The sequence below is a fragment of the Atractosteus spatula genome, chromosome 13, assembly GCF_055471065.1.
Source record: "Atractosteus spatula isolate fAtrSpa1 chromosome 13, fAtrSpa1.hap1, whole genome shotgun sequence".
In the NCBI taxonomy this organism is placed as follows: Eukaryota; Metazoa; Chordata; class Actinopteri; order Semionotiformes; family Lepisosteidae; genus Atractosteus; species Atractosteus spatula.
The window spans coordinates 31,142,347-31,159,905 of NC_142718.1; the positions used below are offsets into that span (position 1 = coordinate 31,142,347).

General features: G+C 38.8%; 1 protein-coding gene across 12 annotated transcripts in view; it reads right to left on the reverse strand.

Annotated features, from left to right (window-relative positions):
- Nucleotides 1-424: 424 nt before the first annotated feature.
- pkp4 (plakophilin 4) overlaps nucleotides 425-17,559 on the reverse strand; it is an 87,618-nt gene continuing 70,483 nt past the window's right edge. For 10 of the 12 annotated variants that reach the window (XM_088930112.1, XM_088930111.1, XM_088930119.1 and 7 more), the window contains 12 exons: nucleotides 11,550-11,733; nucleotides 9,774-9,891; nucleotides 8,919-9,110; nucleotides 8,602-8,775; nucleotides 7,808-7,958; nucleotides 6,257-6,449; nucleotides 5,819-5,903; nucleotides 5,604-5,721; nucleotides 4,692-4,823; nucleotides 3,599-3,672; nucleotides 1,889-2,137; nucleotides 425-498 (listed from right to left, as the gene is read on the reverse strand). In XM_088930112.1, the coding sequence (XP_088786238.1) occupies nucleotides 484-498; nucleotides 1,889-2,137; nucleotides 3,599-3,672; nucleotides 4,692-4,823; nucleotides 5,604-5,721; nucleotides 5,819-5,903; nucleotides 6,257-6,449; nucleotides 7,808-7,958; nucleotides 8,602-8,775; nucleotides 8,919-9,110; nucleotides 9,774-9,891; nucleotides 11,550-11,733 (1,685 nt within the window). In that variant the 3' untranslated portion in view covers nucleotides 425-483. Of the gene's footprint in view, nucleotides 499-1,145; nucleotides 2,138-3,598; nucleotides 3,673-4,691; nucleotides 4,824-5,603; nucleotides 5,722-5,818; nucleotides 5,904-6,256; nucleotides 6,450-7,807; nucleotides 7,959-8,601; nucleotides 8,776-8,918; nucleotides 9,111-9,773; nucleotides 9,892-11,549; nucleotides 11,734-17,559 lie in introns of those variants that run through there. The other 2 variants (XM_088930117.1, XM_088930110.1) reach the window with 1 other exon arrangement.

Consider the following 17,559-nt stretch of genomic DNA (forward strand, 5'->3'; position numbering starts at 1 on the left):
TGTCCCTGAATGCCTGTGACTGCAATTTAAGAATTAATGTGAAATTAATGGAAAGTAGGAACTTTCTGAAACCTTAAATACACCACATTAAATGCTCTATGTGTATCCGATACTGCTGTTGCTTGTTCAAAGAACTCAGCAAGGTGGTTTGGCAAGTCCTGCCTTTTCTTAGTTCATGTTACACTGTGGCTAGTTCGAACCAACAGCCAAGGTTGTCCAGCTGCAGGGCTTGGCGATTTTTCGGTGGCTGGTGGACGATGCTGGATCGGAGTTCGCTGGAGATATAGTGGCAAAATGGTGGACGGGATCAGGTTGTATGGAGTGTGTTAATTTTCTCTGCTGGAGCAGTGCTGGACTGGCTTCAGTGCTCCTGGAGGATGTCGGGTTCCAGGTCTGGAGTTTCGGGTTTTGGCTTTCTGGTTTCTGGCTGATGCGTATCGCAGGATGATGCTGGACTCGCACTACACCGGAGTAGCTCAGATGTCACAGTTCCAGCTGCTGTTGAGGAGTCATAAAGGGAGGTTAATCAGGGGATTGATTGGAGGATGGATGGGATTATTGGAAAAATGAGGGACGAATGGATTAAGGGCCTGTGCGTGTTCCGAGACGCCCAATATGAATGTGTTTACTCATGCGAATGTTACTCCATCACAGGCAACCAAGGACTGTGAGCTCCTGCTTGCCTGGGCATGACACCCACTATCCCCTATGATGCTATTTCTATATAGGTGATCCTTTAATTCAATCCCAATAATTGTTTCCATAACATTACATGTAAGAAAAGTCAGCCTTCCTATAGGCAAACATTGCATTAGCAATTTTCCAGTCTGTGGTTATTACCCTCTTCTTGAGTGATCCTGTCTCCTTGGGTACAACGGAGCCCTCATGCTATCCTAATACTATTTACATGGATAGAGGTATGGAAATGTAATAAAAAGAAAATAAAAGGAGGGTTTAAATTGAGGAAATTTAGTCAGTTGTGCTCTTCTAGGGGTTTCTAGCTTATTGATGTTGAAATCTTGTTTCATGAAATATTCTGAAGACTTTAGATATGAAACATAATTTGAGATTTTGTTTTTCCCTAAACCCCAATAACTTTTACAATCTGGAAAGAAGATTCAGAAGAGAAAACAAGAAGTAACTAGTTTCCATGGACAAAACGTTCACATTTATTTCTGTTTCATGTGCATAGAAAATGGCAGTGAACTATCCCATGAAAGAAACAGGACAGGAAATGGAAAAATAAAGATAATATATCTATGTTTTCAATTACACAATCCATTTAAAAACAAAAAAGTAGATTATTAGCATTTGAATGCTTGTGTAATGATGCCAGATTTTCTTTTTTTAAATATATATAATTTTCACATGGCACAAGTCTTTACCAGAGCTGCTGATCTTAGAACAAGTTGGCTTATTTTCTGTTTTGTATTTACAAGAAATGAAGAAAATGTACAAGACTCGATGGCATACACAATCTCAGTTTTAAGTACAGCAATAAAACAAAAAAGGAATACAATTTGATTCCTCTGTACATCGTTAAATTCTCTTCATAGATATGAAATCTTGATTAATTCTGGCCTACGTACACTTTCCTCAGCTGTTTCTCTACCGCAAGCCTTTCATCGTGTGACCCACACCTTCACCGATCTACAAGAGCTACAAATAAAAAGTTCTGACATCTGGACAGAGCAAAGCAGACTCTGACACCATCTCCTTACGCCCCTGTCAAATCAAATTCATGGTTCTTTCATTTTAACACCTCCTTGATCCCTTTCTTTGGTTCACATTCTCTTTCCCATCAGACACATTCAGCTCACTTAAAAAACGAACAAAGAAAACAATTCATCAAATTAGCCTCTTTTTTAAAAAAAAAATCCCTCTATACCCAAGAGTCTGGTGATCCAGGGTACTGTTCCGCTCTGTAAGAAGGCCGCCGTGTAGTGGAATAAAAGTCCACGTAGTTTGTCGTTGTTTTGAGTCCGTGCGGTTGGGAAGTATACTCTGTAGCAGAGGGATAGTGAAGTTGTTCATCAAAGTAGGGGTCTTCGTAGCTGTGTGGAGATTGCAGGTAAACTTTGTAGGTGTCATAGTTTCTCCTGCTGGGGTCCTCTTGGCTATAATACAGCTGTTGATGCTGGAGGTAAAATTGAAGGAGTAAAACGTAAGACCACATTAGATATTCACATTAGACTTCGATTTTCATGTTCAAAATGGAAGGTAAACTGGACTTTCAGAAAGCTGGTCTGATGTTGCACATACAAAAGGAAAGGTAGGCAGCACAAATAAAGTTTAATAAATTTATCTTGTAACATTTATTATAAAAAAAGCTTCTTTTATCATGTCTTTTCTAACCACCTGTATTTTCTCCATTTTCTAACCGTTTTATCCAATTCAGGGAGAGCCGTGAGAGAGCCAGAGCCTATCCCAGCAAGCAAAATGTGGAAGGCGGAATACACCTTGGACTGGATGCCAATCCATCACAGGGTGCACCCACACACAGACACTCATAACAGGGCCAAGTTTCCCAGAACCCAATTAAGTTATCAGTATGTCTCTGGACTGTGGGAGGAAACCCATGAGAACATAGAAATTCCACACAAATAGCACCCCAGATCTGGAACTGAATTCAGGGCTCCAGTGCTGTGAGGCAGCAATGCTAACCACTGCAGCACCGTTACTATTGTTACAATTATAAATTGTAAGAATCTGCTACATTATTCATTATTATATTCATTTCAGAATTTGGGTATGTTTATTCAATGAAAATAAATGTAAATCTGTAATAACTCCTATATCATATGTTATATATAATTATATATATTATACTCAAAAACAGTAAATAGTGGTGTTAAACAACAGTACAGAGGCCATGTGAACACCAGTAGAAAGCCAAATGACAAAAGGACTGTCCCAGATAGGTGTTATTCTTTCAAGATTTATTTACAGAATGTTGAAGCCAAGAATTAAAATTTTGTTTTTGACGTATTCATGTGTGACGCTGTTCTGTTTTTCTCCCCAGTTTCTGATGCCCCAATTTGTAGCTCATCTCACGACCGCATTGCACGTGAGGAAGGCTGATTAATGACTGTGCTCTGGTATCACAGCCTAACCCAGACCCGTTTCAATGAAACTCATCACAGAATAATGCTGAGCTAATGGAAAAAAGAAAAAGGGCACAGCTGGCCTCATTTGTTTGAAATATGGTAAATTTATAACATAAAAATAATGTTCTTTAGTTTTTCCTTAATGTGAAAAACTGGACTAAACACATTGACCAAAAATCTGTCTGTACTAAATGATGCCAGATAAACACTGCTTTCCCGAATGAACCTACATTGACAAATCCATAAGTATTGGCAGGTGTCAGAAATATTAGACTTTGTGCCTGCTGAAGCAGTTACTTTAGAAAATATAAAGGTAGACGCCTGCAGTCCACCATTTTTCAAAGCACAAATATCTTAAAGTCTTTTCTTATTAGTGTAGAGGAGAGAAAAACAAATCCCAGCTGTGTTCACAGATGATATAACATTTTCTCTTGATTTTATTCCAAGACTTTTTAATTTTGTTTTCCTTTCTCTTATGGGAAGATTCTCACCTGTGTTCTCCTTGATTCCTCCCTCGGTGGCGAAGAATATGAACCTATATAAAATGGAGATGGCTTCCCAGACCCTGTGGAGAAGAAAAAAATCAAGTTTCTTCAATTAAATTACATTATACATACGTTGTTAAACTCTATTGATGTGCAAACAAAGTGGAAAGGCTGACATTACAACTCTGTAGTCTATACATTTAAAAAAAAAACAACTTGTTATGCAAAGGAAGAATTCAGGTGCTATTTTCTTGCAGTCTGCACAGCCTTTATTTTAAATTTAAAGTAGATAAAGATAATCTGGGACTGCAGCAGATTAGAGCAGTTCTATGAGTAGAATTAGAGCTCACTGGAGCAATCAATCTGTATGTTTTCAGTTTATTTTAGTAGTGTTTTTAAAAAAGTGGTACAGGCTACTTTGGAATTAGAATATTTTGTAGATAATCTTAAAAAAAATGATTGCAATAATCTCTGAGGTTTTCAATCGTAGTTGTACATTTAGAACGGAGACAGAGCAGTTGCAAGGAAAATACACCAGTTCGCCCTTCACAAACTGCAATGTTTACACTAGCATCTCAGACATGTCTGTCTTAAGCAGTGCTATGAACAAAGTCCATCTGGCAATAATGTGTCTACCAAACAACGCCTTCTCTACCTCAGAGGCATAAACACAACGAGCTTTGTAGTTGTGCCCATCTGCTCTTAATGCAGTACAGGGCAACAGACGGATATAAAAACAAACGGCACTTTAAAGCAAAAAAGGAATGTGAAGTTCTTTTGATGATTAGGAGAACGGTCAAAGTTTTACAGTAGTGGTGATATCCAGGGAAGATTTATGAAACCTGACATGACATGGTGCTAAACAGGTAACATTAATACAAATGTATGATCTGCGCAAAATCTGAAATATGAACTGTACATTTTATCATTGTTTGAAAAATGTGCATTGTGTATGTTTCTCTGGCACAATTAGCAGATCTTTAAATTGAAAGACCAAGCTTCTTATTTTTCATTGTTCGACAGTTTGGAGTTAAAAATTTGCCATTCAAGAGAACATTAAAAAAAAGGTCCTGCATTGTACAGTATCACTTTTCTTTACCTGTGTACTGACTTTTATGTACATTGTTGTCTCCTTGGTAGTTGTAAAATTGCATAGATGGCTGTGTCCTCTGATAATCAGAACGTTGCTCTTTTATTCCTAACAAAGCAGGCGATGATGTTGCACTACCGGCTGCAAAATAAACAACAAATGGGACAAAAGGTAAGATTAAAGAGTGACCCTATACTGTAAAATTCTGCATCTTGTCAGAACCATCTTGTTTTTTCCAGTAGGAACTAAAACAAAACTCTTCACAATGTTACATCCAGGCAAGCCAGAGCTCGCAGCCCACCGGTCTCCACGGTAACTTGTTGCTTTCGCACATGAACTCAAACACCTGCTGGTGCCGTGAGAACACAATCGGGTTGGCTGTTATTGCCACCTGTCCCCACTTAATGGTTAATTGCCTCAACATCACTGGTTACTTAAGGCCTGCCCTGTCCACAGCAAGCTCGGTCATCGAATCATACTCATTTTTGCAAGTTCCCCTCGAATGAATCACACTACGAGTTAAACATCCTGTATTTCGTCCTGTACCCCACCTGAATCTGTCTGACTCCTCGATCCCGATTTAGAGACGGAACCTTCGGGCCTGCTGGATCCCCCCCTCCTTGTCTTCTTATCGCTACCCGACTGTGGATGGCGTCCATAGCAACCAACCTGATCTGCATGACTGCGCAGCTTCCCTGTTCTGTGCTGCCCGGCTGCGCCGCTCATTCCCTGCTCTGCCTCCTGTCTGCCTGCCCAACTCATGGCCTTTCCTGCCAGTCGGCCCAGCCTTTTAGCCTGCCCTCAGAGAGACCTAGTGAGTGGATTCCTTGGCCTGTCGTACAGACGCTGCGTTCCCCAGGTCAGCCCCGCTCCGTAGCCCGGAGGCTCCGCTTTGTAGGGATATCTGGTTTTGTCCCTCACCTGACTGGATGACTGGCGACATCTGCAGGTTGCTGGTTGGTAAAGTAGGATGTGACTTGTACCTGTCTCGCTCTAAAGTGGACACCGGAGTAATGAAGTGGGTCTGGTTCCAGCCATCCTGGAATCCAGAAAAACAAACAAATTGGTAAAGAATGGCTCACATCCCACAAGGAACCAAGCTGGACTGTGCTGGTACAGATGCCCCCAGATGTTACCTTTTTATAGATGCTGCGCAGGTCTCTGTACTGCCACAGTGTGTTCAACACCTGAGCTGCAGCCTTCACAACTTTCATCGAATACCTTAGAAGAAATAAAAAGAGGCTTTGATTTGTTTTTTTTCCCCCCAATGTTCAAATGTTTTTTTCAGTTCGTTTTTTGTCAAAAATACAAAGCTTTTTGTGCTTTTGTCAGAAGCTTTCTTCTGTGACATTTAAACAAAAAAAACTCCCATCAACTAAACCTGTGGGTTGTGCTATAGCATACATTAACTAAATACAAACTAGACTTTTTTAGGCCATGTTGGCTGTTGCTTAATGTACAAGAGTTCAAAATTATAAGATGATTACAAAACAATATTGGACTTCATTCATTAGAGATGAACATTTCAACAATACATCAAACCGAAATTCAGCGGTCCAGAGAGTGACACACACCTTTCTCCTCTTCCTTTAGTGATATTCACCAGCTTTTCGATGCCCCCAGTATCTGCCAACGCCTTAGCATTCTCCATGTTTTTACTGGTGACCTCATGCAGGGTGCAGCAGATAGCTGCCACAGTGTCATCAGACAGTAATGTCGTATTGCCGCCTGGAAGACGGTTGACCAGGTCTCTCATGGCATACTTGCCTGTAGAAATCAGAAAGCAAGGTGAGGAGATTTCACACAGTAACCCTCCCAACTCATTCTGTTTTAGGTAGGACGGGGCACAAGGCCTTAGGGACATATATTTTATTGACTTCAGAATATGTAATTGAGAAACAATGATGGGAGATGGGGAAAAACTGGGAAACACAGGTAACCTTTGCAACCTTTCCCAGGAGGACAACAGGGATCAGAACTACAATTAGCAGGATGCCACGGGAATCACAAAATACCCATCTCATTTTATAAGGCACACAAGTTTGCAATGCAATCTGTGCCTAAGCTTTTATTAAGGTGCTAAGACCAAGTCTCTGTGGAAAGCACTTTCCCTGGGCCTGAGAGACACAATTTTGTAATGGCTTTAATTATTAGTGGAGCTTTGGCTGCTACAGGTGTTTTAAATAGCTGAAAAAGAAATGTATTTTGAGAAAGAGAAAACAAACTCATGAGCGACTGTTCAAGCTTATGAGCTGTTGAGTTTGGGGAGTAAAGCCGTTATTAGCTTTATACTGTAGATCTGTGACTTGCAATATGTATTGTCATGGCCCTCCGTAATCAGAAACAAGCCCCTTCCAATTCCTGCAAACCCCGGCATAGAAGCTAATTATCCAATCACACCCCTCGATCACCATCACACCTCCTGGTTCTCAGAATACTGAGGGCGCTTTATCACCACCACAGTGCTCAGTATTGGGTATCCCAGTGAAGCTCCTAGTTAATGTCCTTGTGTCTACTTGATTGCTGTTCAACTCTTGAATCTCTGGCTTCCTGACCTGTGCTTCCCTTTGACTACGATTCTGGTCTCTACGATTTGGCTCAGTGCACCTGACTCTCTCTCAAACCCCGTGTTTGATATTAAACCTGCTACTGCATAGGGTCCAGTTTTACATACTTTTTTGGCCATCATGCCATTACATGTATATTGAGAGCTCTAAAGAGAAAGACAGACTTCTGTTTGTGTTTATGGGTGGGTGTAAACATGCTATATTTACTGAAGTGTTATGATATGCTATGATAAGTAAGGAACCATTATTAGGACCTCTACAGATTTCTTATTCTAGAGGACTACCCTAAAGAAGTCAGACTGTAGTAATTAGTATCTCTAACAGTGGTACAAATAAACAAAAATTAATTCACACACAAAAAATACAAAAATGATCTAGTCTAATTTTGTGATTGTAAAAATTCCTCACCAGTGCCATCAGAGAGATTTTCTGATTTCATGCATACTGTCAATATCCGATTTTCTCCTCAACTGCCCAAAGTAAGAGATTTAAAGTCTTCAAAGGTTAAAAATACATCCTTTAGAGAGCAGAGTATAGGTACAGTATAAAACTCCATACCTATGAGTTCCTTGTTTCGCACGTCCAGGGCCATGTTTCTTAAGGCCGTTGCTACAGAACACACCACCCGGTCATTATCCATCCTCAGCAGCTCCACAAGGATGGGGAGACCCTTCTCCTTTCGGACAGCTGCCCGGATATAGGCTGCAAACTAATCCGAAAGGGAAGTAAAGCAAGATGGCTATTTTCATGCTTTAACAAACACATACCATCACATTTTTATCTGGCCACCTGCTATGAGTAAGACAATAACATCACACAGTTAAATCCTGCTTATGGAGTTTGGGTTTCTAAACAATCAAAACCTCAACTGACAAACAGGTTAGCTGCCCTGAAAGACACACATCAGCCAAAACTGGAGGCGCAATGAGTCTAACTGCCGAGCTACAGGCAATGGCTGAGTGTTAGAAGAGTCAACTACAGTAAAGAAGTAACCTGCAAAGGAAAAGCAGCCACAGTTTCACATTTCTTAACAAAATAGAGCAGAGTAGAGGAGTTTATTGCCTTATGTACCTGCACACTGGAATTCTTATTCGTGGTGATTTCTCAGGACATACACAGTACAGCAGACGATATGTATGATATAAGTATGATGTACCAGTGTGTTTTGTGCATAATGCAATAAATGGAAGTTCTATGTCATAACTGCAAAGTCTTGACTATAAACTAGGCATCTGGCAATCGTGTTGCTGTACAGCACGACAGAACTGGCATTAAACTTAACCTGACAAAAAACAAAACGGTCAACCAAGCACAGTTGGTCTTGATATTGAAATGAAACTGAGACAAACTACCTTCCAGTTGCCTGCTGAAAGATTCTGAAGAGACCCTGCTGATCCTTCTAACGTAGCTGGGTTGGAACTTTCCGCAAGGAGGGTTAGATAAGGTTTCACTACAGTCGGATGCCACAACATTTCAACACCTTTGGGAGGCTTAGAGAATCCAGGAATTGGGCCAACTCCATCCCACTGAGAAGAGATATTGAAATATGTATACATGGAAATATAAACACTTGTATAGTTTAAGAGCTTTGGAACTGTCCAACATTTCTCAGAACTCCATTTTGTCTTTGATATCCTTTATTATTTAAAGGCAATACAGGGAGACTAACCTGGTCATCTTGTGCCAATTTCTTTTTCTTCTTCTTTTTCTTTCCCCAGCAACTAGAATCTACATCTTTGCTGGGAGATTCGTTCCCCAGCAAACCATCGAGCTCATTGGTTCCCAGCAGACGAGTCTGAGGCATCTCCAGCTCCAGACGGTACGACAGATTCCTTAATGTGCAAATACAGTTCTCCACAATCTTAAAAGCAAAAGAAAACCTTATTAATTAAAAAAAAACACCATGTATTTAAATATTTTACAACTTTAAAAAAACATACTTGAAAAACACTCAACTAGCAGAGAGAGCACACTGCGATAACTAATTAATGTTTTTAAGCTTTTAATAAATGTCAGGATTAAAACAAATGGTTTAATTAGGAGCCGTGTGATGTCTTTATACTGGCGTTCACACTCTAGACGGCTTAACAAAAAAAAAATGATTTAAAAAAATAACACTCCGTGCATATTAAACGAGAATGGATTTCCTAGAAAGTAAGTATAGCAACACTGAGGAAAATGCAAAATGAGGAGAATTCTCAAGTGCTTATGCACATTAGTGTATATACTGTATGTGCAGGAATCCTAAGACCTATCTGGGAAAAAAAGGCGCCAGTTCCCTAATGTACAACAGACAAGCTGACTAGAACAAATGCTCTATCAGAAATGCGAGTTTTCCTTCGCACTGGGACAGAGGAAGAACAGTTTATTTAATATACAACCATGATGCATTTGTTAACTTTAAAGACAATAACGTATAGAGCAGTGTACTGAGGCAGCTTTATTTTCAAGTACTGCAGAAAGACACTAGAGACGTGTGGTGCAGAGATGCCCATGAAGCTCAATCTGGATGAAAGCTGCAGACCTTGCTGTCAAAGTCGGACGTGCTGACACAGGCCTTGATGACATACAGCAGAGAATCCACCAGCCCCTCGCACGTCCGCATCTGTTTCCGCGCCTCATCCCCGGCCGAGCTGAGATTCCTACATGGCCAGAAAGACGTCTCGTTAAATGATGCAGAACACACAGGCACCCAGCAGCAGCAATCTTGTCCTAGCAGCCTGTTTCCAAATAAGACGTGCTACCCAGGAGACAGTTTCTTCCTTTTTTTTTTCAGAGGGCTTGATTGTGCGATGGCATCAATTATTTATTAAAAACCCCACAGAGACTGAACGACATAATTAGGAAAGCTTTGGTGGGGGAAATGAGACTAATCGTGTGTGTAGCTGCAAATCTCCAAAGCAGCAACCAACAGTTTAATTTGCAAAGTCGTATTTGCTTGTTTGAGAAGAAAAGCAGCATGGACTATAATATGTAAAAGCCACTGCTGGTTCTGTTGAAGTTAGCTCCTGATAATTTAATACACCCACTCAGAGAAAGGAAAGAAAGTTCAAGGAAGAACTTGTTCTAGCCAGATCAAACTACCTTGGACTAATTAGGAAGCCAGAATCCTATATACTACAAAACTAATTTGATCCTCATAAGATTTTTAAGTCACCTCGAAGTAGGTTGAAATAATAAAAATATTTTCTGTTGAAATCAAAGGGCATTCAGTATCAGTAACTGGGCTGACCAAGAAAAATAGAAAAGAAACCCTCTTAATCCTGAGCTCCAGTACACAGATTTCACTAATTCACTAATAATTAGGGATGAAAATGAGTTAAACTACAATTGCATGGAAAGAGTTACAAGGTTTGTGATGTTCCTAATTGCTTCCCAGAAGCCTGCCACATCACTGACCAAAAAAAAAAAAAGTCAATTCAAGCAGCGAGGGAAAAAACATGCCCGCTGAAATTGAAACATCTATTCTCTTCACAAAAGCCCAAGCCTTTCACAAACCAAAGCTCGCAGAACACGGTGAACAGAAACAGCTAAAGAACCTTCCGAGAGAACACGCGCAGTGTGAACATGGAGGGGTGTGTTGTTGATAACATAAAGGTGTGGGGCAGTACGAGCAAGAGTCTATGGGCATTGAGACCTGGGGAGAGGCAACTGCAGGACTGCACCATGAACGCCATAAAGCACAGCAGTCACATCCTGGAAACCCTCCAGCTCTCCGGACACTGCGTACCAGGCACTGCCACACCGCATTGGAAAAACTGCCTGTCTCGTGTCATGAGTGACTGAGCCAGTGGAATATGAATTACAAAAAATAATAAGGCAAGCTATAGATGTTCTTACATAATAAAACTTACTTCACCTCACTAAGAAGTCAGCCCCCCACATTTCAGACTAATGACCTTCAGTTTCTGTTGAAACAATTTCTTAAAAACAACCTTATCTTTGCTTTTAAGTGCACAAAGCCGAAAAAGAAGTAGAAATAATAAAATGCAGTCATTTTTTTTTATCATGTCTGATTAAAATTCTTAATATGTGAGAATATTCAAGGGGGGAGCTAGGTCAGTTGCAAAAGAACACTTTGAATACTTCAGGTGTCACACTTTAAGAAAGCTCTATAGCTGACATATTGTGTTTCTTCTTTCTATTTCTGAGTGTGGAATTGTCCTTTACTTGTTCCTGTGTGAGAACATGCCACTTGGTAGAAAAAGTCTTAAGCCACAGTTTTCAGTCTATCCACTAGATGTCACTTAAGTAAAGATTTTCGTTATGTTGGAAAGCTTTGACCGGGATTTGAATTTACCTCAGACAACCTGTGGTGTTTCGAAGTACAAGGGAAGAGTGAAATTTCAGTTTGCGATCATCATCAAAGGACGAACTGTTCCAGCCAGAATGTGGGACTATCACAGTGTTTGTTAGTGTGCTTAAGGCATCCCGTATGATTGTCATTTTTACTGCATCGCAAGACGATAAGTTCCACAGAACCCCTGGAGAGACAAAAAAAAAACAAGAGGGGGAATATTACACAGGTGATGCATGCCGTGGTTTTCATCAGCTATCATGTACAGGTGATTTTTCTCAGTATGAGTAAATCTGAAAACTCCAGACAAACAGAAAATGCTGCCTTTTAAAATGAATACACACAAAGATGGAAATTAGCGACCTATATTAAGAAAATATCAGCAGTATAAGAAAAACAAAAAATATTTTAAAAACTCAGATCAGGCCAAACGTATAAAATATTCCAATTATGTCTTCCTTTAGAGTTAGCAGTTAATTCAACATCTGTTCTAGATTATAAAGTATGTAAATGGCTTTTTTGATTGGATTTTTCTTGCAAGTAGGTAGGCTGCAAAGTAAATTCTCAAAAAGCAGCAAATCAAGATATGTAAACAGCCATATACTTAAAAAGAATGCCCTTTCTACTTTTCAGGTGAGTATTAAAGAGAATGAGAACACATTGCCAGCTCCATGTATTTTTCAGCACTTTATTAATTATAATTGACAACTTAGAATAGGATGGTTATTAAGCCAGGGGCTCTTTGCAATCCAAGAGTCTCTCTTCAGTGCTTTTCTATTTTCACACCCACCTCCTGTCACTTCTCTTTCCATTACATTCTGGCCATGTACTTTTACATTAAGCTAACTGATGAACGCTTACATGAGGTATTTTTAAATGTGTTATACTCTTATGTTAGAAATTAGGTGCTTTTTGCAAAAATCAACTGTGATTTTGCCATTAAAGATGTTGTACTCACATGTTTATTGCTTATTATGTAAAAATATACATCAAATAAATAGCAAGTACAACAGAAAGTAATATCAAGGCAACAAACTAAGGATGGATACTGCTTTAATTTACAGGCTTTTAAATAGCTGTATGCAAAGAATGCAAAACAGATAACAAAATACCCAAAATTCAGACAACTATACTTTGCCTTGCACAACATATGGACAACACCCAATATTGTTGCTTGAAAAATAAATCTATGGCTTCTAGCTTTCTTAAACTCAAAATCAGTTTATTTTAAATACAGTATTGTTAACTTTAATACAGTCTATCTTCTTGTCAAGATATGCAGTGATAACCTGCATACCAGTCCCCCGATATAATGTTTTTGTAGTCTTGTAAATACATGTACATAAATCAGTCTTATAATATGAATATAATATGAATATTTGTTTTAATTTAGGTGCTAGGTTAGCATTGTTTTTCCACACATATCACATTAAAACTTTATCACAAGCCCCAACCAACTTAACAAATTCCAGAAATAATACTGTAGGACAGCTGTTCAGTTTCCTGTTGCTTGAATTTCCACGCATACTGCTTATCTCGAGCTTGATAAATTTGATTCATTCAACATCAGTGGGTAAATCGGCCTCTGTTGATACTGCTATTAAAGGCTCTCAATGCAGCTTTAAGCGAAGGAAATAGGGAAAAAATAAATGGTTCTCCAAGTCTTTCACTTGCTATTGTGCTTTAATATTACAATGTTGTGCTGCAAATTCATTAGAATACAATTATGCTTTAAAAAAAAAACAGTCCCCCATTCTGCTACAACATCAATGGTTAGTATCTGAGGCAAAAGAGAAAGTAAACACCTTTTGAGAGCAGTGATGGGAAGGACATAATGAGCACCAACATAATGAGATGACATTATAACCAATTGGGATTACAGAAAAATGTCCAAAACTAAAATCTGTGGAATAAATTAAGACCAAGCCAAACAAAATGGAAGGCAAAATGACTGGGTAAAAGACAGTCTGAATTGAAAGAGAAGACCTACAGTAAACAAGGATTCTTGTATTGGCACAAAGCTGGCTAACCACAGATGGTTTGAGACGTATGTGGTACCTGTGGGACTGAATTTTATCACTGACTGCTTTGTCTGTGTTCTAATTGGGCATTTGAGCTCTTCTGTCGGCATTCTGAAATTGCAGGGCAAACCAAAGTAGCCAGCTTGTCTATACACAAAGCTCCAAGATCCTGCCTGCTTGAGCTCGGTCTTCGGCACACCCGAAACTCTGCATTTGAAGTCGGATTGGCAGGCGATCCCCCCCACCCCCCTAATGTGAAGTGTGAAAGGGGAAAAATAATACTAGATCTGCTAAGACTATAGCCAGAAGATTCATACTGTAGAAATAGTTCTTTAGAGTTACCTGAATGTTACAGAAACAACATTTTATTAAAGCAACTCAACTTAAAGAAGCTGTATGCTGAATATGGCTCTGATTTGTGCTCAGAGAATAATAAGGTGTAGTGATAGCAGATGCAAAATCACTGAACTGGTTGAAAGGGTCCTTTCAATACATAATGAAACCTTCCAAGGGCTTCTTATTCAGTTACTGTCTGCTCCAGTAAAGAATACAAGCCAATACTGCTTATTACTCAGTCTGAGACCTGTGTGGATTACAAATCACAGCTAATTCCAGTTTATAAACTCCTCCATCACTGTTTGAGTAATGTCTGTCTCTGCAGCCAATGGCTGATGTGTTTCAGAGGTGATGAATGTTTCCAGGATTAATCGCTATTATAATATAATATATATTACTGATATCCTGATTATCTATGTGATAACAGTCCTGAGCAAAATTTTAAATCATCTGAGGAGGAGGACAGGATTCTGATCAATCATTCCTCTACATTCTTATTTGCACTGTTATAGACCAGCTTCCCGTTTTATAATTGACCAAGAGCCAGATTTACTTATCTCAGCCTCTACATAATAATTAACTATAAAACAAGAAAACATGTGTGCTCACCACAAATCATTTAAAAACATTTGCATTAAGATGAAAAAGAACACATTTTCTAATTGTCAAAATGTTTCCCAAGCACTGTTTGAATACCCAAAAGAGAGCCATACTCTGCATTTTATCTAAAAAGAAACATTCATAATTCCCTACCAAGAGAAATGTAAATGGAAAATAGAACATGAGTGTCTCTTCTTGTTATAAATTGGGAACTTAAGAACGAGAAATTATAATGTTTTGGAAAATCTATTACTCTTATTTAAAGATGATCTACCACATATGGCTTTTACCAAATGCTTTACATATTTCACCCTATGAATCAGACCATTTTTCATATATACATTGAGCACTTTAGAATTTCAACATTTTCCTCAGTCCATGTTTTTTTTTAATACATAGAACCTTATTTGCACCACACAAAACTTCACATAAGAATGCAATTTTACTCCTAAGGCAGGGCTTTATTTATAAAACTGATGTTCAAGCACATCTTTGAGGTCCAGCATTTATAATACAGCTCCCAACGGAATATTCAGACAAAAAAAGAAGACTTGGCTCCAAAGCTAAAAAATCAAAAAAAGATATGCTTTCAAACATTTTGCTAGAATCCAAATTAACCCAACAGGATTGGTTGTAGCTTATCCACCAACTCAATACAAGCCTGAACACTTGCTTGGTCCATTCTTCTGAGCCGTGAGGCACTGTTTTCCATCGCACATTAAAATAATTTTAGTCTCTAATCGCTTTTATATTGGCTGCTAGAGACAAAAACAAACATAACCATGTACCCACCCCAACAAAGATCATCAGCAGCTATTGGTTTTTCTCCTGCCCTTGGTTTATGAATCATTTATGAGCTTTCATCCCTGGTAATTATTCTTAATATTCAAGTGCTCAAACTCTTACTCATTCAGAGACTAAACTTTAAATGGATATGCAGTTTTATGTCATATTAAATGGATAGTAGTGTTACAGGCTTTTAAAGAATCAGTCAAGGAGAGGTTATGCCAATATTATGTACTCTTGGCAGAGAAAATTCCTGTCTGCAGAACTCCAGGCTGTATGCTTGCTCAGGCACATGTGCTAATCCAAGAGGTGTGGCTGATACTCAGGGATCTTTTCTTGCGGTCCTTGCCTTTAGGGTTAGGTGTTGAAGTTTGTCTAGGCATGGAAAATTCATATTCAGGCAGAGATTTGTGGTAGTTTTGAATATCCTTCACAATAAAGACCGGCCATAAAGAGGCAATCTCATGTGTGTAACAGCATCTTAATAAAATTTTGTTTAATGAACAATTACATTAGTTCACCATATGCAAAAGCCAAATAGTTTCCTCTGGCAGCATATTACTTTACAGACTTGAAAAGACAAAGAATATGCACTGTACTGGTCCGGGGAATGATCTGTTATTGAAAAATTTAAATAGAGTAAATCCAAAATACCTATTTGCGGAAAGTTCCAGAACTTGACAACAGTGAACAGACACTAATCATGGAGAACTGTCTGGATCAGGTGTTAGCCTGGCAGGAGGTTTGTTGCTGGATGAAAACAGACGCTTGACCTTCCCAACCTCCTAAATGTATAATGCCTACACTTATCATGCAGTGATCTTCCATGACCCCTCTAACCACCATCTGCCCATTCTTCACCTCAGCTTGTTTCTACCTTTAGCGGTTTCTGAAGGGAAAAAAAATAAAAGGAAGAGTACTGAGCAAAAAGAAGAGTATTGATGCTCCAAGCTTGTGTGGGACATTATGACAATTTGTTATACATCGTCTGAGTTTGTTTCCTGGGTGCAATTGTTCCCACTCCTTTAGAGAACTTTCCACATGGAGACCAGATAACCACTACAAAAAAAACACCATCATCCTACCACCAGAATGTACACCTGTGTCACTGTTTTGATTATTTTCTTCTGGAGACTCAAATGAACATAAGAGCACACACACTAAATAACATATGTTTTTCAAAATGCACGCTTTTGACTCATTGATTAAGAGCTGGTGTTTAGAATAAATGATGGTAGTTAATTTACTGTACATCTCCTATAAAGAACTTCACTACTTTAAAACTCTGAATAAATATAATGGGATTAACTTGCTCATCTGGGTAATTTTTATTGTAATTGTCTATTCAGATATGACATTGCATTAATGTCCTTGACTAACTGCCTAACATAAAAGGGTTTTTAAAAGTCTATTATGCTGTTAAAATATTGAGAGGGAAAAATAAATACTTGTGTGCTAGCAATTTACGAAACTATCAATGATAAATTGGCATTGTTTCTTAAAGTGTCCTCTTTGCATTTCTATGGAACGGCTGCTCTGCATTTAGTCATTTCCCCCCAGTAAATGACAACTAATAGGACAGGAATAAATGTTCTTGATTCCAAAGTCACCACAGGGCAGCTCATTTTCATTATTACATCCTGTTGTGTTGATTGAAGCATGCTTCAGAAGAGAGCATGCTCAGGAGACAAATTCACCTGGGAACATTTCATTCTCTTCCACTGACTTTCAACATGTGCAACTAAATTTAATAAAAACTGGATTTGGTTGTCTGCCTGCATCTATGTCTCCTGTTAAAATCCATTACATGCCAGAAAGAACAACATAAACGTATAGCTTTCACCAAATATCATTACATGCAATACCAACCGTCCTGAAAGTACAGCTCTTACAAATGGAGTGATCTTAGTCAGGAGTTTAAATAAAGGGTCTAGCCAGAATCTTGGGGAATTCTCCCAACTATAGCCTGACAAACTACAGTTGCACAAGACGGTTTTACTGGATTTTTCAGATCACCAATATTGAGCTAACCTAGCACCACAATTCTCAAACACTTGGGGGATACCATTATTCTTAACAATTAAAAATCGGCTAGCAATGTAATGTGATATTTTTACCAAAAAAAACCCTACAGAACACAAGAGCAGAAAGCAAAAGACTGAAACAGTTTTAAAGATCCGAGCTCTTTAGGTTGATGTCTTTGTTTTATTAATGATAACGTAATGTCAACAGAGACAGGAGTGGAGACCTACAAGGACAGCCAGGCTGTT